Source organism: Gnatocerus cornutus, chromosome 1 (assembly GCF_029298725.1).
Source record: "Gnatocerus cornutus isolate USDA-ARS CGAHR chromosome 1, icGnaCorn1.1, whole genome shotgun sequence".
NCBI classification, from domain to species: Eukaryota; Metazoa; Arthropoda; class Insecta; order Coleoptera; family Tenebrionidae; genus Gnatocerus; species Gnatocerus cornutus.
In genome coordinates this window covers 17956992-17983898 of record NC_142233.1, presented here as the reverse complement: position 1 = coordinate 17983898, position 26907 = coordinate 17956992, and the positions used below count along the sequence as shown (strand labels likewise).

General features: G+C 30.6%; 2 protein-coding genes across 4 annotated transcripts; both read right to left on the bottom strand.

Annotated features, from left to right (window-relative positions):
• Positions 1 to 14177: 14177 nt before the first annotated feature.
• LOC148180732 (uncharacterized) lies at positions 14178 to 17966 on the bottom strand. Its single transcript, XM_088038337.1, has 3 exons — positions 17698 to 17966; positions 15872 to 16059; positions 14178 to 14803 (listed from the first exon to the last, which is right to left on the bottom strand). Exons 2-3 carry the CDS (start codon positions 16050 to 16052, stop codon positions 14385 to 14387), a joined length of 600 nt encoding a protein of 199 aa, XP_087894463.1. The 5' UTR covers positions 16053 to 16059; positions 17698 to 17966; the 3' UTR covers positions 14178 to 14384.
• Positions 17967 to 18237: 271 nt separating this feature from the next.
• Positions 18238 to 26275, bottom strand: LOC148180731 (U-scoloptoxin(01)-Er1a-like). 3 transcript variants are annotated; one of them, XM_088037783.1, is made up of 6 exons: positions 26123 to 26275; positions 25486 to 26081; positions 25264 to 25432; positions 25149 to 25188; positions 24838 to 25102; positions 18238 to 18319 (listed from the first exon to the last, which is right to left on the bottom strand). In XM_088037783.1, exons 4-6 carry the CDS (start codon positions 25171 to 25173, stop codon positions 18253 to 18255), a joined length of 357 nt encoding a protein of 118 aa, XP_087893909.1. In that variant the 5' UTR covers positions 25174 to 25188; positions 25264 to 25432; positions 25486 to 26081; positions 26123 to 26275; the 3' UTR covers positions 18238 to 18252. The 3 variants fall into 3 exon arrangements, with proteins under 3 accessions (XP_087893909.1, XP_087893917.1, XP_087893901.1); XM_088037791.1 differs by having other exon boundaries at positions 25486 to 26074; XM_088037775.1 differs by having other exon boundaries at positions 25486 to 26275.
• Positions 26276 to 26907: the final 632 nt, after the last annotated feature.

Genomic DNA, 26907 nt, shown 5'->3' with positions numbered 1-26907 from the left:
ATTTGAAAATTTGTGAGAGATTGAATGACAGAAAAGTCACTAAATCTACCCGCGAAATTTAAAATAACAAAATAAGCCTACTTACTGTCAATCTGTCCACCCAGTTCGCGTAGGAATTTAGTGTTTTTAGTGTATTTTGTAACAAAAGTTACTGCCAACCTATATGTCAATTGTCGAAATATCCTAATCCCTCACCGGATATACTATACATGTTTGTAAGTGAAAAGAACAGTAAGATTACTAATGAAAGTACAGAATTATAGGAAGGAAAGATAGAAAATGAGAGCTAAATAAAAAAATAAAAAAAAGAAGCTGCTAGTCTCACATTTCCTTGATGCACTGTTAGGTATGATTCTGGCGAATAATTAAGAAGAGAAATATAAAAAGAGAAGTGTAACGATTATGTTTTATAAAAAACTATGAAATAATAAACATAACGAAAGTTTGAAAATAGAACACATGTAACAGGTTTTGATGTAACAGAAAGATGAACTAAACTGAACTCAATATGAACTACTCCTACAATTTATCTTTAAATGTAGGTATTTCACGCAATTTGGTGTTTTATTTTTTTAATAAAGAACATGTTTTCAGTTAATTTAACTAATGATTTTATTGGTTTGAGGTGAAGATCTTTGAAATAATTTAATAGGCATAATAAAATTGTATTCAGGTGGAACACAGATTTTTGTAGCAAAATTAAATAGCTACTTAAATAAATAATTTTAAATACACATGTTTTAAAATTATATGTTATAAGTCGTACACGGCCAATAGAATCGAAAGATGTAAACCTTAATTCTCAGTACAATGTGTGATTTTATTTAACATGGCATCAAAACACAAAATTACCTATAAGGTCGTATGAACCTTGAAAAATAATTCAAAATGTTGCTTTCTAAGTTACTGAAAAGTCAAAGTTCATATGCAGCTATGGAGAGTAAAAGAGTAAAACTGTCACTTCAGAAATCTATCTAAATTAAAAATCAAAAATTTTTATTTTCTTATAATGTAATATACAAGGTGTTAGAGAACGTTGCGACCATAGCGAAAGAAGTAATTAACAACTACATATTCGAGGTTTTTAGAGTTTTATTGCTTTAAATACTGGCTTTTTGCAAAAAACATTGAGTCAAAGTTTTCTTAGGGGATTTTCTGGTTGACGTCATACTGACACTTATTATTTGATACCAGTAGCGTAGTTGGTTCGATTTTGTGGAAATAAACTTGTTTGCCGCACAATAAAGCAATCTTTATTACAGCGGTTTCATGTCGTTATTGATCAAAATGACGGCTCTTTTAAACATTTATTGAAAATTTGTTTTTCCTCTTTTTTTTTCAAGCAAAATTGCAGCATTGTTTCTTCCTTTTATTGAAGTCACAGTCGAAAAACCACAGATTTTTACAAAATTTAAAAGATGATTGAGTGAATTTAATTAGACAATTTTAAAGCATTATAACTTTTTAAATACACATAAAAAATGAGTTTAAAAAAATTATTGACGATTCACACCAACTTAACAGAACTTTAATTTGATAAAGCATTTATAGGACAATACGAGCAGCAGCTTGCAGCATTCTGCAATTTTTTTTAGGACTAACAGTTGCATTCACTGACTTTAAAACTTTAAAAATTACGAAAAATGAGGAAGACTGAAAATCATCTTTTCGAAACTTTGATCGGCCATAACTCAGTTATCTGTTGTCGGATCTGAATTTAAATTCCAGATTTGGAATCTGCGGAAAATTCTGCGTACACCAATGTATAATAACTTAAGTTTAATTTAAAAAATAAGCGAGAAATTGATATCAGAAGTTTGGCATAGTTTTACTCATGAATTTTTGCGAAAATTTGTTAATTTCGACTAAAGAAAAATCAAAGAACTTTTTCTTATGTAAAAAATCGCAAGAAAAACGATGGCGCAAACCGTATCTCAGTAGTTTCCGAGATATCGAGATATCAAAAATTCAAACGACCACAACTCAGATATTTGTTGACGAAAATTCAAAAAATCTCATTTTTTTGGGTTCAGCGTGACATTCTGCGTAAAATGAGCCCAAATTTGTTGAGTTTTCTTAATAAATAAACGAGGCATTGACCAAAAACTGTTTTGAAAACGTCTTTTTAGAGTAATTTTCAATCAATGTTTTCAAAATGAAAATGACGTTTAATAGCATTGAATTATACATCAGTCGAAAGAGGAGCTCAAAATCTATCTACTGGCCAAATTTGAGATCTATAGAACAAATAGTTTGCGAGTTATGGCCAAAAATTAAAAAAAATGAAAAATTTTCATCGTTTGAGTCGCAATTTTTTTTCGCGAAAAATCGACTATCGAATTTTGGACTTTTAAGCACTTTTTCTGACGTAAAATGAGCCGAAAAAAACGATGGCGCAAACCGCATCTCAATATCTCTAATAGTTTCCGAGATATTTAACTTTGAAAATTGGGAAAAATGAGAAAAAATGAAAATCAACTATCCGAAACTGTGATCGGCCATAACTCAGTTATTTGTTGTCGGATCTGAATTTAAATCCCAGATTTGGAATCTGCGTAAAATTCTGCGTTCACTGATGTATAATAACTCAAGTTTACTCTAAAAAACAAGCGAGATATCGATATGAGAAGTTTGGCCATAGTTTTAGTCATGAATTTTTGCGAAAATTTGCAAATTTCGACTTTTGGAAAATCTAAAAACGATTTCTTATGTAAAAAATCGCGAGAAAAACGATGCCGCAAACCGCATTCCAATATCTGAAATAGTTTTCGAGATATCGAGCATGAATTGTTTGGAACCTTCAAAAATTTGGCCATCTGGCGACAACCCAAAAATTCAAACGGCCATAACTCAGTTATTTGTTGTCGGATCTGAATTTAAATTCCAGATTTGGATTCAGCGTGAGATTCTGCGTAAAATGAGTCAAAATTTATTGAGTTTACCTACGAAATAAAGAAAGCATTGACCAAAAACTGTTTGGAAGTGGTCATTTTGGGGTGATTTTCAATCAATGTTTTCAAAATGAAAATGACGTTTAATAGCATTGAATTATATATCAGTCGAAAGAGGAGCTCAAAATCTATCTACTGGCCCAATTTGAGATCGATCAAACAAACGGTTTAGGAGTTATGCCCAAAAATAAAAAAAAATAAAAATTTTCATCGTTTGAGTCGCAATTTTTTTTCGCGAAAAATCGACTATCGAATTTTGGGCTTTTAAGCACTTTTTCTAACGTAAAATGAGCCGAGAAAAACGATGGCGCAAACCGCATCTCAATATCTCTAATAGTTTCCGAGATATTTAACTTTGAAAATTGGGAAAAATGAGAAAAAATGAAAATCAACTATCCGAAACTTTGATCGGCCATAACTCAGTTATTTGTTGTCGGATCTGAATTTAAATCCCAGATTTGGAATCTGCGTAAAATTCTGCGTTCACTGATGTATAATAACTCGAGTTTACTCTAAAAAATAAGCGAGATATCGATATGAGAAGTTTGGCCATAGTTTTAGTCATGAATTTTTGCGAAAATTTGCAAATTTCGACTTTTGGAAAATCTAAAAACGATTTCTTATGTAAAAAATCGCGAGAAAAACGATGCCGCAAACCGCATTCCAATATCTGAAATAGTTTTCGAGATATCGAGCATGAATTGTTTGGAACCTTCAAAAATTTGGCCATCTGGCGACAACCCAAAAATTCAAACGGCCATAACTCAGTTATTTGTTGTCGGATCTGAATTTAAATTCCAGATTTGGATTCAGCGTGAGATTCTGCGTAAAATGAGTCAAAATTTATTGAGTTTACCTACGAAATAAAGAAAGCATTGACCAAAAACTGTTTGGAAGTGGTCATTTTGGGGTGATTTTCAATCAATGTTTTCAAAATGAAAATGACGTTTAATAGCATTGAATTATATATCAGTCGAAAGAGGAGCTCAAAATCTATCCACTGGCCCAATTTGAGATCGATCAAACAAACGGTTTACGAGTTATGGTCAAAAATAAAAAAAAATAAAAATTTTCATCGTTTGAGTCGCAATTTTTTTTCGCGAAAAATCGACTATCGAATTTTGGGCTTTTAAGCACTTTTTCTAACGTAAAATGAGCCGAGAAAAACGATGGCGCAAACCGCATCTCAATATCTCTAATAGTTTCCGAGATATTTAACTTTGAAAATTGGGAAAAATGAGAAAAAATGAAAATCAACTATCCGAAACTGTGATCGGCCATAACTCAGTTATTTGTTGTCGGATCTGAATTTAAATCCCAGATTTGGAATCTGCGTAAAATTCTGCGTTCACTGATGTATAATAACTCAAGTTTACTCTAAAAAACAAGCGAGATATCGATATGAGAAGTTTGGCCATAGTTTTAGTCATGAATTTTTGCGAAAATTTGCAAATTTCGACTTTTGCAAAATCTAAAAACGATTTCTTATGTAAAAAATCGCGAGAAAAACGATGCCGCAAACCACATTCCAATATCTGAAATAGTTTCCGAGATATCGAGCGAATTGTTTCGAACCTTCAAAAATTTGGCCCTCTGGCGACAACCCAAAATTTCAAACGGCCATAACTCGGTTATTTATTGACAAATGTTAAAAATTTATCATATTTTTGGATTCAGCGTGAAATTCTGCGTAAAATGAGACCCAAGTTTGTTGAGTTTGCTTAATAAATAAATGAGGCATTGGCCAAAAACTGTTTTGAAAACATCATTTTAGGGTGATTTTCAATCAATGTTTTCAAAATGAAAATGACGTTTAATAGCATTGAATTATATATCAGTCGAAAGAGGAGCTCTAAATCTATCTAGTGGCCAAATTTGAAATCGATCGGACAAATAGTTTACAAGTTATGACCAAAAATAAAGAAAATATAAAAAGTTTTCATCGTTTGAATCGGATTTTTTTTTGCGAAGAATCGACTATCGAGTTTTGGGCTTTTGAGAACAAAAAGAATGGCGCAAACCGTACCTTAATATTGTCAAGGCCAACTGTAAAACACATGGTAAAAATCGCAGCAATCCCTAGTTTTGTTTTTTCCAAACTTACATATTGCATAATTCCTACCTTAATATTGAAATTATATCAATAATTATATTATATTGTCCTCTTAAAACAGATTGTTTGTGATTTCAAACGATAAAATCTAAATCCAAACTGTAAGTATGTATTTACGTATATTTTTAGTTTCCTTTTTCAAACATCGAAAATATCCGCGTTTGTTCAGAGTCCGATATCAGGACTATCAATCTTATTGTATCCAATTAAAACATTTGTCCCGTCTTTATTCTACATCCTACAATCCCATATTACTTATATAGGCATTTCAGACTTTCGCATTTAGGCAAGACACATGTTGTGACCCAATTTCCAAATTACCTTCCTACTGCTGCAAGAAAAAACAACAGATTGTATTCTCTTAAACGGAACTGCTGACATTATCATTAATAGCAAACTTAAACCTTAAACGTAAATTCAATAGTCAATAATTTGTAAAACTAGTTCATGATTTCAATTTTTTAGCGATTTACAGAAATATTACATCTTTGATAAGACTTCAAAACTGCCATTACATTTAAAAAATGTACAGTGAAGAGCTTGACTGAAGTCACTCTTGTAAATTTACGAGATCGTGACAAGAATTCACATGGTACTTTTGAATAAAAATTTGTTTCTGGTACAGTGTGTCGGTCTTTTCTAGTGTGACAATTCCATGCACTACACTTCATTATTAACATTTTCACTTAAAACGTTTATTTGTGAAAATTACTGTTGTATTTATCTACAGTTAGAGAGTTGGGGCATTTAAAAGTCATGTTTGTAAATTACAGAAAATTATTCAAACAATTCAAAATTAATTGCACGGAATTTTAGAACAGTACGAAAAAGTGTTTATCTTCGTTTTAATATTGTTTGACGATAGCATATGGACAAATAAGATTATAATTTAAGTGGCGACAGATGACTCGATGTCATAAGTTTGATTTATGTAGTTTCTTTACAATGTTAGCGGCAAAATTTGCAGAAATAAAATATTATTGTTTGTTAGATGCGAGTAACTTCCAGTTGGCCTAATTTAGATTATTTCAAGAAATGTTTGAATGACAAAACTGTAGAAAAAAAGTTTTGCTATAATGTTACACGCGAAGTGAGGGCATGCAAATTTTATAAAAAGATTGATTTAACTACCAACTAAAGACATTTGAACTAACTTTGGATTATAATTTCGGAACGGTTGTTTCGACTGTTTATATCTAAATATTAATTTATTTAGATTTAAAACAAATATTTATATCGTACGTGTTCAAGTTTTTTTTGTAATTTTTTTTTAGCTGCTTGAAATAAAAATTTCTACAAATTCTCCTTTTCGCTTTAATTTTTTGTAAAAATTTCTAAAAATTCGACTTTTCGATCTAAATTTTTGCAAATTAGTGAAATTACTAAAACAAACAAAGGAAACAACATGCATAAATTTCGTTCCTGTCGCACTAAAAATAACGAAATTACAGTGTTGAAAAAATTGACATTTTCACAGTTGTCCAAATAAAAATTTCTAAATATTGTTCTTTTTGGTCAAAATTTTTCTAAATCGGTACTCTTAGTAAGACAGACAAGACTTATAAAGTCCACAAATTTGGTTCTTGTGACACCAAAAATGTCAAAATTAAAGCGTCTTCAATTTTTTTTTGTAATTTTTTTTAGCTGCTTGAAATAAAAATTTCTACAAATTTTCCTTTTCGCTCTAAATTTTTGTAAATCGGCACTGCAAATAAGACAGTCAAGAGTGATAATCTCTACAAATTTCGTTAAAATCGCGTTATATATAAAGAAATTACAGGATCTTAAAAAAAATGCATTTTTTTTGGTCTTAAAAGAAAATTTCTCAAAATTCGAGTTTTTGATCTAAATTTTTGCAAATAAGTGATATTACTAAAACAAACAAAAGAAACAACAATGCAAACAATGCATAAATTTCGTTCCTGTCGCACTAAAAATAACGAAACTACAATGTTGAAAAAAATTGACATTTTCACAGTTGTCCAAATAAAAATTTCTAAATATTCTCCTTTTTGGTCTAAATTTGTCTAAATCGGTACTCTTAATAAGACAGACAAAACTTGTAAACTCCACAAATTTGGTTCTTGTGGCGCCAAAAATGTCGAAATTAAAGCGTGTTCAAGTTTTTTTGTAATTTTTTTTTAACTGCTTGAAATAAAAATTTCTACAAATTCTCCTTTTCGCTCTAAATTTTTGTAAATCGGCACTGCAAACAAGACAGTCAAGAGTGATAATCTCTACAAATTTCGTTAAAATCGCGTTATATATAAAGAAATTACAGGATCTTAAAAAAAAATGCATTTTTTTTGGTCTCAAAAAGAAAATTTCTCAAAATTCGAGTTTTTGATCTAAATTTTTGCAAATAAGTGATATTACTAAAACAAACAAAAGAAACAACAATGCAAACAATGCATAAATTTCGTTCCTGTCGCACTAAAAATAACGAAACTGCAATGTTGAAAAAAATTGACATTTTCACAGTTGTCCAAATAAAAATTTCTAAATATTCTCCTTTTTGGTCTAAATTTTTCTAAATCGGTACTCTTAGTAAGACAGACAAGACTTATAAAGTCCACAAATTTGGTTCTTGTGACACCAAAAATGTCAAAATTAAAGCGTCTTCAATTTTTTTTTGTAATTTTTTTTAGCTGCTTGAAATAAAAATTTCTACAAATTCTCCTTTTCGCTCTAAATTTTTGTAAATCGGCACTGCAAACAAGACAGTCAAGAGTGATAATCTCTACAAATTTCGTTAAAATCGCGTTATATATAAAGAAATTACAGGATCTTAAAAAAAAATGCATTTTTTTTGGTCTCAAAAAGAAAATTTCTCAAAATTCGAGTTTTTGATCTAAATTTTTGCAAATAAGTGATATTACTAAAACAAACAAAAGAAACAACAATGCAAACAATGCATAAATTTCGTTCCTGTCGCACTAAAAATAACGAAACTACAATGTTGAAAAAAATTGACATTTTCACAGTTGTCCAAATAAAAATTTCTAAATATTCTCCTTTTTGGTCTAAATTTTTCTAAATCGGTACTCTTAGTAAGACAGACAAGACTTATAAAGTCCACAAATTTGGTTCTTGTGACACCAAAAATGTCAAAATTAAAGCGTCTTCAATTTTTTTTGTAATTTTTTTTAGCTGCTTGAAATAAAAATTTCTACAAATTTTCCTTTTCGCTCTAAATTTTTGTAAATCGGCACTGCAAACAAGACAGTCAAGAGTGATGATCTCTACAAATTTCGTTAAAATCGCGTTATATATAAAGAAATTACAGGATCTTAAAAAAAAATGCATTTTTTTTGGTCTCAAAAAGAAAATTTCTCAAAATTCGAGTTTTTGATCTAAATTTTTGCAAATAAGTGATATTACTAAAACAAACAAAAGAAACAACAATGCAAACAATGCATAAATTTCGTTCCTGTCGCACTAAAAATAACGAAACTACAATGTTGAAAAAAATTGACATTTTCACAGTTGTCCAAATAAAAATTTCTAAATATTCTCCTTTTTGGTCTAAATTTTTCTAAATCGGTACTCTTAGTAAGACAGACAAGACTTATAAAGTCCACAAATTTGGTTCTTGTGACACCAAAAATGTCAAAATTAAAGCGTCTTCAATTTTTTTTTGTAATTTTTTTTAGCTGCTTGAAATAAAAATTTCTACAAATTCTCCTTTTCGCTCTAAATTTTTGTAAATCGGCACTGCAAACAAGACAGTCAAGAGTGATAATCTCTACAAATTTCGTTAAAATCGCGTTATATATAAAGAAATTACAGGATCTTAAAAAAAATGCATTTTTTTTGGTCTCAAAAAGAAAATTTCTCAAAATTCGAGTTTTTGATCTAAATTTTTGCAAATAAGTGATATTACTAAAACAAACAAAAGAAACAACAATGCAAACAATGCATAAATTTCGTTCCTGTCGCACTAAAAATAACGAAACTACAATGTTGAAAAAAATTGACATTTTCACAGTTGTCCAAATAAAAATTTCTAAATATTCTCCTTTTTGGTCTAAATTTTTCTAAATCGGTACTCTTAGTAAGACAGACAAGACTTATAAAGTCCACAAATTTGGTTCTTGTGACACCAAAAATGTCAAAATTAAAGCGTCTTCAATTTTTTTTGTAATTTTTTTTAGCTGCTTGAAATAAAAATTTCTACAAATTTTCCTTTTCGCTCTAAATTTTTGTAAATCGGCACTGCAAACAAGACAGTCAAGAGTGATGATCTCTACAAATTTCGTTAAAATCGCGTTATATATAAAGAAATTACAGGATCTTAAAAAAAAATGCATTTTTTTTGGTCTCAAAAAGAAAATTTCTCAAAATTCGAGTTTTTGATCTAAATTTTTGCAAATAAGTGATATTACTAAAACAAACAAAAGAAACAACAATGCAAACAATGCATAAATTTCGTTCCTGTCGCACTAAAAATAACGAAACTACAATGTTGAAAAAAATTGACATTTTCACAGTTGTCCAAATAAAAATTTCTAAATATTCTCCTTTTTGGTCTAAATTTTTCTAAATCGGTACTCTTAGTAAGATAGACAAGACTTATAAAGTCCACAAATTTGGTTCTTGTGACACCAAAAATGTCAAAATTAAAGCGTCTTCAATTTTTTTTGTAATTTTTTTTAGCTGCTTGAAATAAAAATTTCTACAAATTTTCCTTTTCGCTCTAAATTTTTGTAAATCGGCACTGCAAATAAGACAGTCAAGAGTGATAATCTGTACAAATTTCGTTAAAATCGCATAAAAAATAAAGAAATTACAGGATCTTAAAAAAATGGTGGCATTTTTTTGGTCTTGAAACGAAAATTTCTAAAAATTCGACTTTTCGATCTAAATTTTTGCAAATTAGTGATATTACTAAAACAAACAAAAGAAACAACATGCATAAATTTCGTTCCTGTCGCACTAAAAATAACGAAATTACAGTGTTGAAAAGAATTGACATTTTCACAGTTGTCCAAATAAAAATTTCTAAATATTCTCGTTTTTGGTCTAAATTTTTCTAAATCGGTACTCTTAATAAGACAGACAAAACTTGTAAACTCCACAAATTTGGTTCTTGTGACGCCAAAAATGTCGAAATTAAAGCGTGTTCAAGTTTTTTTGTAATTTTTTTTTAACTGCTTGAAATAAAAATTTCTACAAATTCTCCTTTTCGCTCTAAATTTTTGTAAATCGGCACTGCAAATAAGACAGTCAAGAGTGATAATCTCTACAAATTTCGTTAAAATCGCGTTATATATAAAGAAATTACAGGATCTTAAAAAAAAATGCATTTTTTTTGGTCTCAAAAAGAAAATTTCTCAAAATTCGAGTTTTTGATCTAAATTTTTGCAAATAAGTGATATTACTAAAACAAACAAAAGAAACAACAATGCAAACAATGCATAAATTTCGTTCCTGTCGCACTAAAAATAACGAAATTACAGTGTTGAAAAAAATTGACATTTTCACAGTTGTCCAAATAAAAATTTCTAAATATTCTCCTTTTTGGTCTAAATTTTTCTAAATCGGTACTCTTAATAAGACAGCCAAGACTTATAAACTCCACAAATTTGGTTATAGTGGCATTAAAAATGAAGAACCTACAGGTCGTTATTTTTTTTGGTCACATTTTTTGTTGGTCAAAAATCAAAATTTCTAAAAAATCTTTTTTTTGGTCTAAATTTTTCTAAATCGACACACTTAATAAGGCAGTCAAGAGTAATAGTCCCCACAAATGTCGTTAAAATCGCATAAAAAATAAAGAAATTACAGGATCTTGAAAAAAATTAATGGCATTTGTTGGTCTTACAACGAAAATTTTACTTGCGTTTATTATCAATTTGAGTAAATTTGGATCAGTTGAGTAACAAAATCACCTTGAACTGTAGATCTGTAAGGAGTTGGTCCTTTATGCTTCTAACATGATGTGTAGTTCCTTAGAGAAATCTAAAATCGTTTGTCTTTCATCTAATGGAGATTATTTTTCTCTGACTTAAACAAGATGTAAAGAGTAATAAAAAACATTATTTAACCCATTTTTCACAAAAATTGAAGAGATGCTTCTGAGGTACTGAAATAGAGTTATGTACAACCGTTATGGTAGATCTCATTAGTCAATAAATTTTGAACTAAATTTGTACTGTAGCAGTGAAAAGAAATTTATAAAGTAGAAGTGCCTTCTGATTCTAAATCCGCAGCTTATTTTCCTTTATCAGGTCAGAACTCAGATTTATTTGTAAAATAGTTTTTTTTGCAGTTTCTTTTTGTTTTTGTTTTTCAGTTTTAGGGGGTGATGTCAAATTTAATCAATTTTTAATGTTACCATGTCAACAAAAACGTAACTATGGTAAGACATATCGGAACCATAATTATATCGTGTGATTCATTAAATTTCCATTCTAGGTAGGCCGTGTATTTTGGACGTGCGTTGACTTCTTGTTCGATAACTAGCAAATCTCGCAAATATTAAGTCGAAACTACTGTAATGGTGTTAGTTACGACATGAATTTTTTTCTCATAGCTAACTGCGAATGAAAATTTAATGAACCACGGGCGCGTAATATGAAAATCACGTGAGAGTCAAATAATTATTACCCTTTTTAAATGTAACAAAAATGTTTTACGTTGGTAATTAAACTTGTTGACTTTTAAAATTCATTACCATCATATACTGTTATTTTAACCATAGGAATGTTAAGAACTTATTTACGAACAACAAGGATAGGCAATCATTTATACAATATATTTTAGAAATTGGTGTCTTTATAAGTCATCATCATTCAAATAATTAATTTATTACTAAATTTTTATAATTTGATTTGTTTTCAGAAAAAAGATAATAAGCTCAAAAGACATCAAAAATAAGCGTAGCTAAATTTGTACTTTTTATAGGTAAATAATACACAACATGGTCCACGAGTAATAATGAGCCTGACTAAATGCGATATGCAGCTTAAAATAGGTACATTTAGATAGCTTTCGAAGATTTTTGACAAATTCTTCTACTCAAGAAAGTTTCTAATTAATTGTATGTGAAATGGCTTATAAAGGAAACGTTAAGCATGAAAACCCAATGGTAAAACTGCGAAATCGCTAAACATTAAGGGCATAATAATGTGAGCACATTGTTCTGAGAAAATTTGATAACTTTAATGTTTAGTTCACTGTGTCTATAACCCAAAAAATAAAATACAAGTATTTATATCATGTGAGCTACAAAATTTTTGTTTAGGGTAGGCCATGAAAAAGAGAGACAAACATAGAAGTCATGTCGGAGTAAAATTTTGTTTTTGATATAACCTCAATTTTTTGATGAAAATATGTAACTTTACGAGGTGTAAATAAGAGAAATTGTATCGTGTGTCTCTGCAAAATCAATAATGTATTGAAAACTAATTGAAATTAAATCAATTGACAAATGTCAAAATACTGTCAATTTTTTTCTCGACTTACGTAAATTTTGTCAAAGCCTACCCTAATTAAAAATTTTGTGGATCACACGTTAGAAATGTATGTTGGGTTGCAGTTTCATTTTCAACAGGCTCGTTATTATCATCATATAATTAATAATTACCATAATGAAATAAATTCTTTAATTTTCCTAACTACGAGTTTATTCTTTAGCAAAAACAATTCTCATCCTGAGCATAGGTATTAAAATCTGGAATTTACGATTTTTTTCTTTCTTCACCTCTTCTAATTTGGTCCAAACATATACTTCAGGTGTTTGATTCTTTGGCGGAAGTGTGTTCTCAAAAATAAAATATGCACTCATTTACGCTGTCCCATTTGTTTTTTATGCAGACAGGAAATACAGTAACTCAAGGAAAATAACACAGACGTATAAAAATCTAGAACTAAATTACTCATCATCATATACATATCTTTGTCACCTTTCATGCAAAATAAAGGTGGGCTTAAATCTGGGACTTTTACATCGATTTTGCCAAAAAACATCGATTTTTAATATATATTTTTATTTTCGATGTGTCATTAAAAATCGATAATTGCGGTTTCGATGTTTGTATTTTATTTTACACTCTTAATTTTGGTGATATTTCGTTTGGTTGGTTGTCAACGTATGTTTTAGAATTTTGTTTATTCTTATTAATCTCAAATTTGTTATGTTTTTTATAATTTATTTACTTATTATTTTGTTTATTACGTAAGGTTTTTATTTATTTATTTTTTCCCCGTCTGTAATTAAGTCATACTAACAATGTTAAACTCAATGGCAATGTTTAAACTTTTGAAAAACTCAGTCCAAATTGACAATTTTAAAGTTTTACAATTAAACCTAATACAGTCATCAATCATCAGTCAAGAACACAACTATTATTACAATGCAAAGTTTTAAGTTTGCTCTATCTTGCAGATATGTATTAATTTCTGCGCACGGTTTTCTCATCTGTCAAAGCAGGTGCTGCAGGTGCTTCGTATGACCATAACACATTCACATATTTTAAACATAAGAACAAAAACTTCTTTCCATAACAATGTCAATTAACATAATTATATAGTTCAACATCTTTAGTTCTGGTTAACTGTTAATCAAGTGCCATTAGTCGGAGCTGTGAAAGTACAGAAACAAGTTTATTGCATAGAGCAAGTTGTTTTGTTTTTAGAAACACCTAAAGCTAAGTAAAATTCTCTCTAATCACTTGATAAGGAAAGTAAAGTTACAAAAAGTTGGTGAAACCAAGAAGCGAAACCCAGAGAAATGATGCAAAAACAAAAGCTTTCATCTATTGAACTAGATTTTAGTATGATTTAGTACGAAAATAATGTAAAACAAAAACACAAATCTATACTTCGTCTTAAAAAATCTTATGTTGCATTTGATTTTGTTTTAATTACATTTAAATTGTATCAAAATAGTCACTAAGAATAAAGATAACGAAATACAAAATTTGACATACCTAACTAAAACTATCATACAACTATGAAAAAAGTATCAGTATTATCACAATTAGTAATTGAAAGTTTTTATAGGTTTAAGAATTTTTACACCTTCTAATATCGTAATTTTTTTTATTCGTCTATCTACAAAATCTACAATAAATAAATAACACTAAAAGGTCACCAAGAATGATATAGTTCGTACAGTGAGAGTTTGAATGACAGAAAAGTCACTAAATCTACGCAATAAAAAGTGTAATATACGCGCGAAATTTAAAATAACAAAGTAACTGTAATTTAATTTAATTTGTAGCATAATTTGCTGCCAACCTATATGTCAACTGTCGAAATCTCCCAATCTCTCACCGAATGAACTATAACAAAAAAGTAACACTTGTCAATATACACTATCGATGATGCCTATAATAATTATCATAAATGTTTAACTTCTTCAATCGATCATCATCATAAATGTTCAACTTTTTCAATCTGTCGTCAAGACTTTCATACTCTTCACTAGCTTCACTTCTATCAAGCCAACCTTCTTCCGAGTGAGTAATGTAATGACCATCCTTTATCAGATCTTTTGAATGCACATGCACGTGTACATTCTGAGGTGGAGTCCAATGCTTCGCTGCATGTTTATTAGCATGTGCCCATTTAGCAGCAAACCCAGTTGAATTAAACAACACCAACAAAAACAACAGCCCCAACGTTTTAAGGGAAAATAACGTCAAGAAACCCAAAATGGTAACAATCACACCTAATTTAAATATAATCATTGGCATGGCAAACTTCAACCTGCGTGCAACTCCGAAGCATCGATCTAGAAAGAAAAACTGTTATAACAAAGGAGATATGAAGACGAAAATTAATAATTTATGATAGTCTGATCCGTTACAAAATGGTTGTATTATGTTTGTTAATTTCAATGTGCAGAAAGAAACAAAGACGAAATTATCTGTACCAGAGCTCATTACTATCAGTCCACTCATTGAAAAGTTAAGTTGGCAGCAGCCCTTAGTGATTTTTATCGGTAACAGTTGGCAGTAAAAGCGTTCGACCTTCACGCAACTGCGGCATGCGTAGAAGCTAATCGTCTTGCACAACTTTGCCAAACTATTGAAACCTTTCTTTTGCAACCAATTTTTGATTAATTTTATTGATTAATAAAGTCCACCAACACCGCAATCTTCCCCTGCTTACAACCGGCAACGTTGCCTAGGGAGATTTTTGGTGAGAAAATAGTTGTCAAATTTTTGACATTTCTGAAAATTAGGCAGTGTTTCCGTTAAAACCGTTTCTTTTACAGCCTGTTGGATTGCAAATCAAAGGATTTAATAGTGAAAAGACTCGGCACGGCCTGAAAGGCCGTTTTGTGTAATCAAATTGTCAATTAGGCAACTAACCATTTGATTTTATCACCAAAAAGTCACCATCGACGACGTTGCCGGTTGTAAAGTGGTGGAAGAGTGCGGTGTTGGTAGTAAAAAAAATGAACTTTACACTCAACATTGACAACGTGTTAACCTCAAAAATTGCCACCTTCAATTTTCCCCTAATTTTCTCTCTAAAGAATTGAAAGCCTGATTTACACTCAAGAATTTTCGAAAATTTACACAGGAGACAATGAGCAATGAGCTGGACTTTAGATAAAATATAGTTCGTGCAGTGAGTGTTTGAATGACAGAAAAGTCACTAAATCTACGCGCGAAATTTAAAATAACAAAGTAACTGGGGTTACTGTCAACTCTGTCAACCCATTTCGCGTAGAAATTTAGTGTTTTTAGTGTATTTTGTAGCATAATTTGCTGCCAACCTATACGTCAACTGTCGAAATCTCCCAATCTCTCACCGGATATACTATACCGAATTGAATTTTTTTATTCCCTACCTACAAATGTTCCTTCTGGTTTTCCACGGTTCCAAATCCAGGTCCACAGATTTCTTAACCTTCTCCCAATTAACTGCACCATTGCGGATGTCTTCCTTTTTGCTACTTCAGTATTCGAAGCGGAACACCAGTGACAAAATATTATAAGAAGTAGAGTGACCAGTATAATGTATGACTTCATTGCTTATCTAAAAAAGAAAGCTGTTTTATTTATCCGACAAGAAATCTATACAGGGTGTCGCGGTAAAACTCTTCATTCCTCATTATATCGGAATTTGAATGAACTTTGCAACTTTTCTAATTTAATGTCAGTAATAGGCTAAATAACAATTAATTTACCTATTCCAAATGATTGAAAATTTTTGATATGGGTAAATCAAATTTTTTAAATTTATTTGTTGGTATTTCTAAACATGATTTTGATAAATATTTCGAAGACTTTTGGTACAATTCTAGTGGTTAAAAATTAAACCAAGTTTAGAAAAAGCATTAGAGAATAAGTTGCGTTATCATATTGTTTTTGCGATCACTCCGTACTTCCGCGACTTCGCACACATACTGTATATTATGTTAAACAATAATAAAATAAATTAACGACACATGATAAGTAAGTAACAACTCAGGTCATTCAAAACTTTCTCCTCATTGTAGTCGTATTGTAAAAAAAAATAGAAGGAATTCTTTTGTAAGCTACACGGTCAAGGTTAAGCAAGTCCCGTTATTGTAAGTATGATAAATTAATTTATCAAGTGAGCAAAATCATTAACAGGATAGAAAAATAAAGCATAGGAAAATGGAAATTAATAGCTTGACGTAAAAAAAATCGGTAATTCCCACATTGACTTTACAACCTCTAGGATAATGTATGTCAGGTTGAACAGTACTTGCTTGTTCTTGAAACCTCTTGGTTGAACATTACTGTAACCAATCGCAATATTTGCTTTTGTCCATCAGGCCACATACCTATCTATCTGCCTCTGGCAGGGAATTACAACCTTAACATTCAAAGAAATAAATCTGCCTTACTTTCTCATTCAAGCTAAATTTGAAAAAACGCGTGAAATTATAATGATTGGCGGCACCAGAAACTTGAACTAATTTGAAGATTTTCACCAAAGGCAAACCCTGAAAATGTGACGTTTGTACCAAAAAAACTAGTAATAACCAGCAATTTAAAACACTAGACAAGATTTCAAATTAAACATGACTGTTCAAATAGACGCTAACGGTTCGTAACTAATTTTTCAGCATAAAAAAGCGTAATTTCGCAAATTAGCATTTATGATGCGTGTTTGGATGTCTGAATTACAATTATTTTTTACGCTATGATATAACGGAAGCTCTTGCCCTCTTCTATTTTACAATAATTGAACACATTAATTGAAAGACCAATTGAATAGTTAATTATAAAAATTGCAGACAAGATTTACTTGAACTTGATGGTCAGCGAATTACGAAAACTGCATGGAACTTTTTTACTTCGAATTGTAAATTTGTTTTGAAATTTCTCCACGATAAGATTAAATATTTGTCCAAAACCTAGAAACAACCCAAAGGGGACAATGCAGTTTATTGGACCGCGTCCTATTGTTAAATTATCAAAAAAAATAATAGCAATAATTTCATTAATCAGTGTAGAACAGAACGATACTGGGAGTCAAATGATTTTCCAGCAATCTACTTGTCTAATTCATCATTAAAGTCTCCGTTATTATTCACTTATAGCTTCTCGTATTAGTCACCCTTAGCCGCGCACGCAAGAATAGTTAAAGAAATATGAACAGTTACATGTAAATGAGCCGGTCAAAGTGTAATTTAATGCTTACCAAAAAATCCCTCCGTCGCCTCTTGGACACATGATTTTAACCATTTTTCTGTATTGTTTTCGCATAGCCGGCGTCCACAAAAACACACTAAATTCTTCGGCAGAAACTGTGTCAAAGCGTGCAAAATCCCAAACAGATTCAAACGGATTCTTTCATTAACTGCGACTATTGGAGAGGAGTGATGAGCGAAAGACCGAAGACCGTCGGTACTGACACATGAACCATGAACGGATAATAAAAGCGCTTCTCCTACCAGACAACTAATTGCTGTTAGGCCTTAAACAGTGGCATCTGGTAAAAGCAGGAAGAACTTGCAGCAGGACATCTGCATGTTCGGAAATTCCACCAATTAGATAAATTAATGGGTTTCGAGGTAATGCATGGGTTTGATAGGTTTTTCTGGAGCGGAATGTCTGATTAGAAAAGAATTGCTCTAGATTTTTGAAAGAGGAGGCGGAAAGAAGCGAATCTAATACAATGATTTTAACAATCATCATTTTTTAATTATAGAACTAATTACATGTTAAAATAATTTAAAATTGATCTAGTTTGTTTTTAGTCGTAGTCTTCGTAATTGTCCTTGGGAGGATCAGTGGCGTACGTGAGCTCGTTGAGGAAGTACCTGAAAAAGCGAGAACGTGTGTATTATTGGTTGCCTATAACTTAAGTCATGAAATTCATTTATTTTCAAAAAATCATAAAAAAACGAATTTATTTTATTTAAAAACAATGATTATATACATGTATTACAAATAGAGCAAAATAGTGTTTTTATACAAACCTTGATAGGTAAAACTAAGATTTTAAAAACATCATTAAGTAAGGTAAAAAAAGTACGGCTCATTGCTATCAGTCCACTCTCCTGTGTAAATTTTCAAAAATTCTTGGGTGTAAACCAGGCTTTAGGGAGAAAATTAGGGGAAAGTTGAATGTAGCGATTTTTGAGGTTAACACATTGTCAAAGTTGAGTGCATTAATCAATGTTTAATTAACAATTTGCTGCAAAAGAAAGAGATTTAACAAGTTCTGGCAATCTTGCGCAAGACGATTAGCTTCTAAAGTCCGTTTTTTTATTAAAAAAACACCAACACCGCACTCTCCCACCACTTTACAACCGGCAACGTCGTCGATGGTGACTTTTTGGTGATAAAATCAAATAGGTTAGCTGCCTAATTGACAATTCGATTACACAAAACGACCTTTCAGGCCGTGCCGAGTCTTTTCACTATTAAATCATTTGATTTGCAATCCAACAGGCTGTAAAAGAAACGTTTTTAACGGAAACACTGCCTAATTTTCAGAAATGTCAAAAATTTGACAACTATTTTCTCACCAAAAATCTCCCTAGGCAACGTTGCCGGTTGTAATGCAGGGGAAAATTGCACAGTTGGATCAAGGTCAAACGCTATTGCTGCCAACTATTATTGATAAAAATCGCTAGGGGCTGCTGCCAACTTAACTTTTTAATAAGTGGACTGATAGTAATGAGCTCTAGTGTACGTTTTGATGACATATAATGTAAAATCGAGAAAATCAAACTAGTCTTTCAAGAACCACGACAATTTAATAGAAGCAAAATACTCTACAATCTTTATGATTTACTGTGACAATAGTGCACAAGAATTTTATTTATGTTAACAATCATTTTATATTTATTCTGAATTAATTATTACTTGTTTCGTTACTAGATAGTAAAAAAACACTTTTCCTACGACCCCATATGAAAGTGACACTTTCCACACGTTTAAATGACTCCGAAAGTTGATGTTTTCGTACATCCATTTCCGAAAGTAAAAGTCACTAGTGTGATATGAATATATCCGCACAGACCTGTCAAAATTGACAGTTATTTTCAAATACAAATGTAACTCCTGAATTTTTGTCTCAAATATCTAGACGATTCACTGTAAAACAGCATGCATAATGGTAAAAATGAGTTGGTTAGGTCGTTTTTGATAAATCAGGTTTGACAGATCTGTGCGGATATATTCATATCACACTAGTGACTTTTACTTTCTTAAATTGATGTACGAAAACATCAACCATCTAACTATGTAGAATACGTCCCTTTTATATAAGGTCGTAGAAAAATGACATTTAGAATAGATAAGAAATGAACTATTGTCGAAACTTATGGTTTCTTCCTGATGATGAAAGGTCGTAGGAAAAATAGTGTACATAACTCGTCGAAAAGTGTCTTTCTTGCACTCGTGTAATATCTGCACTCGGCTGGCGCCTCCTGCATCTACTTTTACACTCGTGCGAAATTGGTCACTTTCCGTACTTGTTATGTAAATATCTATTTCATTACGATTTATATTAAACAAATCTGTTCACATTGAGTGCTATAATTCAAAAAGAATATGTAAATTAACCTAAAAGCCTGTAATTTTTGACATTTCTGAAGTTCCAGACTTGACACATGGTGGCGCCATCTATGTGTCAAGTCGAGAACTTCAAAAATGTCAAAATTGGTGGATTGTTTACCATTCAGCCGAAAACGAATAAAATTCAGATTTCTGCCTCAAAATCAGTTGTCAATTTTGACATGACAAATTTGGAAACTTATTAAGAAACTTTAGGCTTACATTAAAAGCGAGGGAAATTTAAGTTTCTGAATCATCAAACAATAACAGAGTGCAGAAAGTAATTTTATTTGCCATTCCACTGATTCATGACTTATTCTTTTTAATAAAAATGTATGTAGCTAAGACGTAACTGAGGTGATAAATCAAGTAGAGGCAACGAAAGCCATTTCCCCTTAATGATCACAAAAAAGTCATAAAATCGTACTTCTTATCTATAGAACAAAACCACACACAGTCAAATTTGTGAATCAATAAAGATGTCAAAAATGTAATAAAATCACTTCGGCAATGTTGAAAAATGTGACATGACATCTTTATTCACTAACCGCATCAATTTATCTTACGTGAGTGAGTTTAAGAACGACAGTCAATAAATTAGTTCACTTAAAAAGTTTACTTGTACCTAATTCTATTTAGTTTCCAATTTTCTAAATTTATTTTAACGACATAATTATTTATAACCAGATTTATATTTAAAATGTATTAATTAATCAATATGTATTATTGTATTACATTCGAGTGTAAAGGCAAATTATTCACTCCAAAAATCTTATTCTCTCGATCTATGACCTCGAGAATAACGATTTGTTGTCGTGAATAATTTGCTTCCTTACACTCTTATAATACATATAATAAATACCTATTATTGCAATCAAAATGTGCATTTACGTTGGACGTTTTAATATCAAAAATTTGATTAGCTTGAATCATAAATTACTTTTGCGGCGATCGTTTGTTTTTAGTTTCTATTAATGCATGATTTGTTGGCTGAAATCATGCATTAAAGTGGACTATTAATGAATGGTTCAATGTGTTTATTGTAGGCAACCAATAACACACGCAATTCAATAAATTTAATGACTCCTAGTTCGATAGACATCGTTTGGAATTACACTCAAATTTGACAATTATTAACACATCGGGCACATCTGTCATACACATAACCTCACTTTTTGTTTTTGTATATTTGGTTGCATAACCACCTTTGTACCAATTTTCTTTTTTAAGTGAATTTTTCAATATTCGATCACCGGAAAGTTTTGTAACTAACTTTATGGTTAATAAGCGATTAGTAATCTCGCTTATTAACGACACTCAATTATCAATCTCTTTCATCAACCAAAGTAGATTTTTTAATACTGAATAGGTAAATTTTCTAATGCGCTATAAACTAAAAATATTAAAATTTAAATTTTATTTCTTTCACTAGCACGTACGTATTAATAAATTACGTAATATGTATGACGTTTAGTTGAAATCAAATTGTTTCTTGCAAAAGTCATTTACCGTTAATTTATTTTTTCTTTCTTGTTAGCGTAAAAAGTGTTTCTAATACTTCTAAATCGCCAACAAATTTGTTATACAGGGTGATTTTTTTAAAACGGCAGGCGTTGTAGAATTTTTATTTATGAACCAATTTTAAAAATTTAAAGAACAAATTAAATGGTTTTTAATTTACTATAAACTGATGAGTTTAATATTTTTCTAAATGTCTTAGTATCTGTGCTTTTTTAACTAAGATAGAAGCTTTCTTTTATAAACGATTAAACTCTGTTTCTATAAACTTTTTATAACAGTTTCATTGTTAGACATCACATTTTTTACAGTTAATGATATTCTGTATTAAGAAAAGAACAAAAAGTGCTTTAAACCAAAAGAACCATTTCATGGCTTTGTAGAAATTTTTTTAATGTTGCAACATTGCAAAGTTTTTTGTATTAGTTGCTTAGTTACGCTTAGACTGCCAAATGTAAAATTTTATTAAACAGGATTGAGCAGCATTGTCAAATTTTTCCTTTGAAAAAATCTATATTGTGAAAAAGAACGGGTTTAAATTAATTTTGCTTCCTGATTTCTTTAACTGTAAAGAACATAATACAAGATGTTTATAAATGTTTCTAGCATCCAGGGTAGCTATGAAATGCCAAAGAAAATTTGCTGCTCATTGCAAATGCTTCAGATTTTGCATCTGACATTTGTAGTTAACCTCAATCATAAAGCAAAGTAAGTTTTAAAACCTGAAAATTATAAATTTCGACACAAAACCGTAACTAAAATGCCTGAATATTTTAAATAATATTTCTTAACTGACGACTTAACCTTAGAAATATAGAGACAGGAATAAATTAAATAAGTGGCAGATGTTAAGGTAGCCCTCCAAAATGCAAAAGAAACATCTGCTCCAAGAAACGATAGACATGTATTTGTACATTTACCTACTAATCTTTTATATCATTAAAAATAATAATTCAAAATTATCCCCTATTTTTAAACAAATATGTATTGAAAAAACTAAATGCAAAGTTTAAATAAAATGTAACGTCATATCCCTCTAAATGTGTCAACTTCCTATTTCTTCTTTAGCTATAAAACAGTGTACAGTATAAATATACAGTATGTTTCCGAATTGAGTTCACAAGAGGAAAAAAAACGTTATTTTTGATTTTACAAAAAAATGACAAAAAATAATAATTTTTTTTGCTTAATTTAAAATAAATAAATCTTTAATTAAACTTATTATTGATTAAATAACTTTTTAATTTTTAATTTTGCTACAAATGCCAAAGGAATGAAATTTATTTTTTAACTCAAATCAATTTCTGTTTGATTGACCCATTACCTGTTTCAGCACATAGTTTAATTTTAACTCGTAATTCTTTAAGACTATTTCGAATTTCCTCAATTATTGTTAAGGATGCAACTGCATTTCTTATGCATTATTGGGTAAATTTTCTATTAATTTTTAACGCACTCTTTGATATTGTGAATCCACAGCCTGCTATTATTACGATTACGAAATTTAACAAATAAAAATATGAAAAAATTAATTTTAAGAGTACAAACTAATAATTTTCAAATTTTAATTGCAGATTTATCCGTTTTGAAATGAGCAAAAAATGTTATTTCTTTGTCATTGTCTTTGACGTACTGTAGAGAATTAGTTCATAAAAAAACGCGTTTTGATGAGAATTTTTTTTTGTAATGCTGGGAAATTGTTTATCAAAATACGTTTTTCGAATTTGCCGCTTTAATAGGTCCATTAGAGTATAGTTCGTACAGTGAGAGTTTAAATGACAGAAAAGTCACTAAGTCTACGCGCGAAATTTAAAATAACAAAGTAACGGGGGTTACTGTCAACTCTGTCAACCCATTTCGCGTAGGAATTTAGTGTTTTTAGTGTATTTTGTAGCATAATTTGCTGCCAACCTATATGTCAACTGTCGAAATCTCCCAATCTCTCACCGGATATACTATACTCAATTTGGAGTCGTTTATCGGTAAGAGAACTCAAACTAGGAAATTTTGTTTTTAAGAAGTTGGCAGAACTAATTAGTCTAAAAAAAAAATAAATGTTTCTAGCATCAAAGGTGGCTATGAAATGTCAAAGAAATTTGCTGCTTATTACAAATGCGGGTTTAGATTTTTCAACTGACATTTGTAGTTAACCTCAATCATGCAACAAAGTAAGTTTTGAAATAAAAACTGTTCTAGTTGTGGTTTGAAAATTGAAAATAAAAAATTTTGACACAAAGCCGTAACCGAAACGTCGTTGACATAAATAACATTATAAATAATTTTCAAGATAGTTATATTCACTATGTAAACAAAGCGGCAAAGTAGAGCACGGCAGGAATTCCAGAGCCACCCTTGATGCTAGAAACACTTACAAACATCTTGTATGTACCTAAATACAGGGTGATTTTTAAAAAACGGTAGGCGTTGTAGAATTTTTATTTATGAACCAATTTTAAAAATTTAAAAAACAAATTAAATGGTTTTTAATTTACTATAAACTGATGATTTTAAAATTTTTCTAAATGTCTTAGTATCTTCTGGGCGATACTCAACTTTCTTATTTTAAATTGGCACCCATACTTATTTTTCATAATTTGGACGATATTAATGTTCTTGATTCAGAAATGAGTAATAAGTTCTACTTTTACAAAAAAATATTTTAAAAAAAATTATCAAATTTGAAAAAAAGATAAGCAATAAAAGTGAATAAAATCTAGGTGCATGGTGTCAAATAAAAGAATGCCGTTATTGCAATGTTTATTACAAATTTTTGAAATCGGTTCATAAATAAAAATTCTACAACGCCTGCCGTTTTTAAAAACCACCCTATATAATAGATGTGAATACAGGTTATATTGTGGTTAAAACTGATCTGTAATAACCAGCTTGTAATGATTAACTTAAGGAAAAGTAATTAGTGGACCTATAACACTAATATAATAAATCTAGTTCTTTATCAAAAATAGATAAATCAACGATGTTAACTAAATAACACCACAAATAAAGTGGTTAATTTTGCCACTAGAACAATTTAATGATCACAACTGATGCATGAAACATAAAAAATAACATGTGACATGAAGTAGAAAGTATTATAAACAAACAAGTGATTCGATTAAGCGGAAATTGTTCAAGTTATAGCACCTTCAACATAAAAATCTATATTTCCATAACAAGTACTCCGCAATTACCAATTAGAGATGAAGCAATAAAATATGAATGAAAAGTGTAATAACAGTAACTGAGTCACTCTTACCATTTCGGAGCCTCGGAGCAGTCAAAATTATTTTCCCAATCACAAATTCTGTACTCTTGATTAAAACTAGTGTCATTTGCACACAAATGAGGAATTCTTCGTCCTTCAGGATCACACATGTGGAATATTTGACAGTTGTAGTCTAAATCTGCGTAGAATCCAATGGCTCTGTTGGTGCAGTCAAAGGTAAAAGTGGCATTTTCGATGTCTACCCATCTTTTACGAATTTTGTGATTACTGCTCTCGTTGATTATTAAACAAAAAACTAACAAGGAATAAATATGCTGCATAAAATCACACGGTTGACTCACCTGTAATTGTTAGGATTCTTAACATTATCCTTCATCAAACCTAGAAAAATCACCATTGAAAAACACTATGATGTAGCGGAAAATCGATAATTAATAGACTTTTTTACGACCGTACCTGCATATCCTTTAGAAAGCAACAATTTATAATTCAAATCAGCAGTAATTGTAGAATTCAAGGACTGCAGTTTTCATTAGACACTGTCTTCCATCAATCTTGGAAACACACATGCGAATGCAAATTTTGTAAAAGTAACATTTTCTACAAATAAATTTCTTCTTCCATTCTACGAACACACGTTCAAAATTGTAATTTCGCGATTACCAATTCAAGACTTACCAATGTAAATGTTTGCACCATTAAGATAATACAGCACGCGTTGGTTTTTTAGGTCGCAAAGAACGCTTTCACTGAACTCGCATGATTTGGGCATCCATCTGCTCTGGGTTTATGGAAAATGGTTATATACGGACCCCCATCAATGGCCATCTTCCCTCCAAAAGATCATCCCTCCATCAGCGATTTATTTGGATTTCTTGCACTTTCACTATGATGCTTTTTGTTGGTTGGAACAAGGTTTTCTCGCAAAGCAAACATCGTAAAGTTGGATAATTTCTAATATTGTTACGACATTAATGAACAAATCAAAGGCTAATCACGACAAATCATGATGCACTTTCTGATTCATCCGTGTAACGGCAGTAAAATTAACACGTAATTTCTGGAATTAAATCCAACATTCACGTTTTCAAAAATTAGTACTTCTGGACTTGGTGGCCTCGCTTTTCCGTGGCGTTGGATTATAATTTGGGATTGCTTATTTATTAGATCCACAGAATTCCGAGGACCACGAGGACGAGTTAATAGTATTTAGTCATTCAACATTTAGAGAAGGAAGAGATAACTTCATATTTTGTGTTTTTCGATTCTTGAAACTTTGTTAATAGTTATTTACAGTCGCGTGTGGTAAACTTACCGGCTACGCCGTCGTGCTTCACACTGATTTCGCACTGGAAAATGGTTAACGCACAAGAGTTGTATTAAACTTTTTGGGCGAAAAATTTTAATGCAAATAATTGGGTTTTTCAAAATTCATGAGAACTGTCACATCTGACATTTATAAATTTCATCATCTGTCAATTCTGTCAATTTTGTAGTTGGTGCACAAAAAGTACACAAGATGGCGCTTTATAAAAAACGTTTTAATATGACTTATATAATATATAATAATATAAAAATAGAAATATTGTCTTAATTGAGAGAAGAATTTAGGTAGATTCCACTTTGGTGATCAATCTTCAATATGGTAAAGTGATTTTAATTTATAAACGCATGTGAAGAGCAGACGATTTGGGCAATTTTTACCGCACGGCGTGTGTAAACGTCAAGGGCGCTTGTAAATATAATGTTTCCGAATATGTCAATTGAATGTTAATTTGACGTTTACAATTCATGAGGCCAAAATAGTTATTTACAGTCGCGTGTGGTAACTTACATTTTCCAGCGCGAAATCAGTTTGATGCACGACGGCGTAGCCGGAGTGCTTTAATGATTTCGCGCTGTAAAATGGTTAACGCACAAGAGTTGTATTAAACTTTTTGTCCGAAAAATTTTAATTTAAATAATTGGGTTTTTCAAAATTCATGAGAACTGTCACATCTGACATTTGTAAATTTCATCATCTGTCAATTCCGTCAATTTTGTAGTTGGTGCACAAAAAGTACACAAGATGGCGCTGTATAAAAAACGTTTTAATATGAC

What these genes read in the sequence shown, in the direction of transcription:
- LOC148180732 (XM_088038337.1), bottom strand. Translation starts at nt 16,052, where the DNA reads ATGAAGTCATACATTATACTGGTCACTCTACTTCTTATAATATTTTGT. An exon ending in ACCAGAAGGAACATTTGTAG is followed by an intron (nt 14,804 to 15,871) that starts GTAGGGAATAAA and finishes TTTTCTTTCTAG; the next exon opens with ATCGATGCTTCGGAGTTGCA.
- LOC148180731 (XM_088037775.1), bottom strand. Translation starts at nt 25,173, where the DNA reads ATGTTAAGAATCCTAACAATTACAG. An exon ending in AAGAATCCTAACAATTACAG is followed by an intron (nt 25,103 to 25,148) that starts GTGAGTCAACCG and finishes ATTCCTTGTTAG; the next exon opens with TTTTTTGTTTAATAATCAAC. An exon ending in TGCTCCGAGGCTCCGAAATG is followed by an intron (nt 18,320 to 24,837) that starts GTAAGAGTGACT and finishes TCGCTTTTTCAG; the next exon opens with GTACTTCCTCAACGAGCTCA.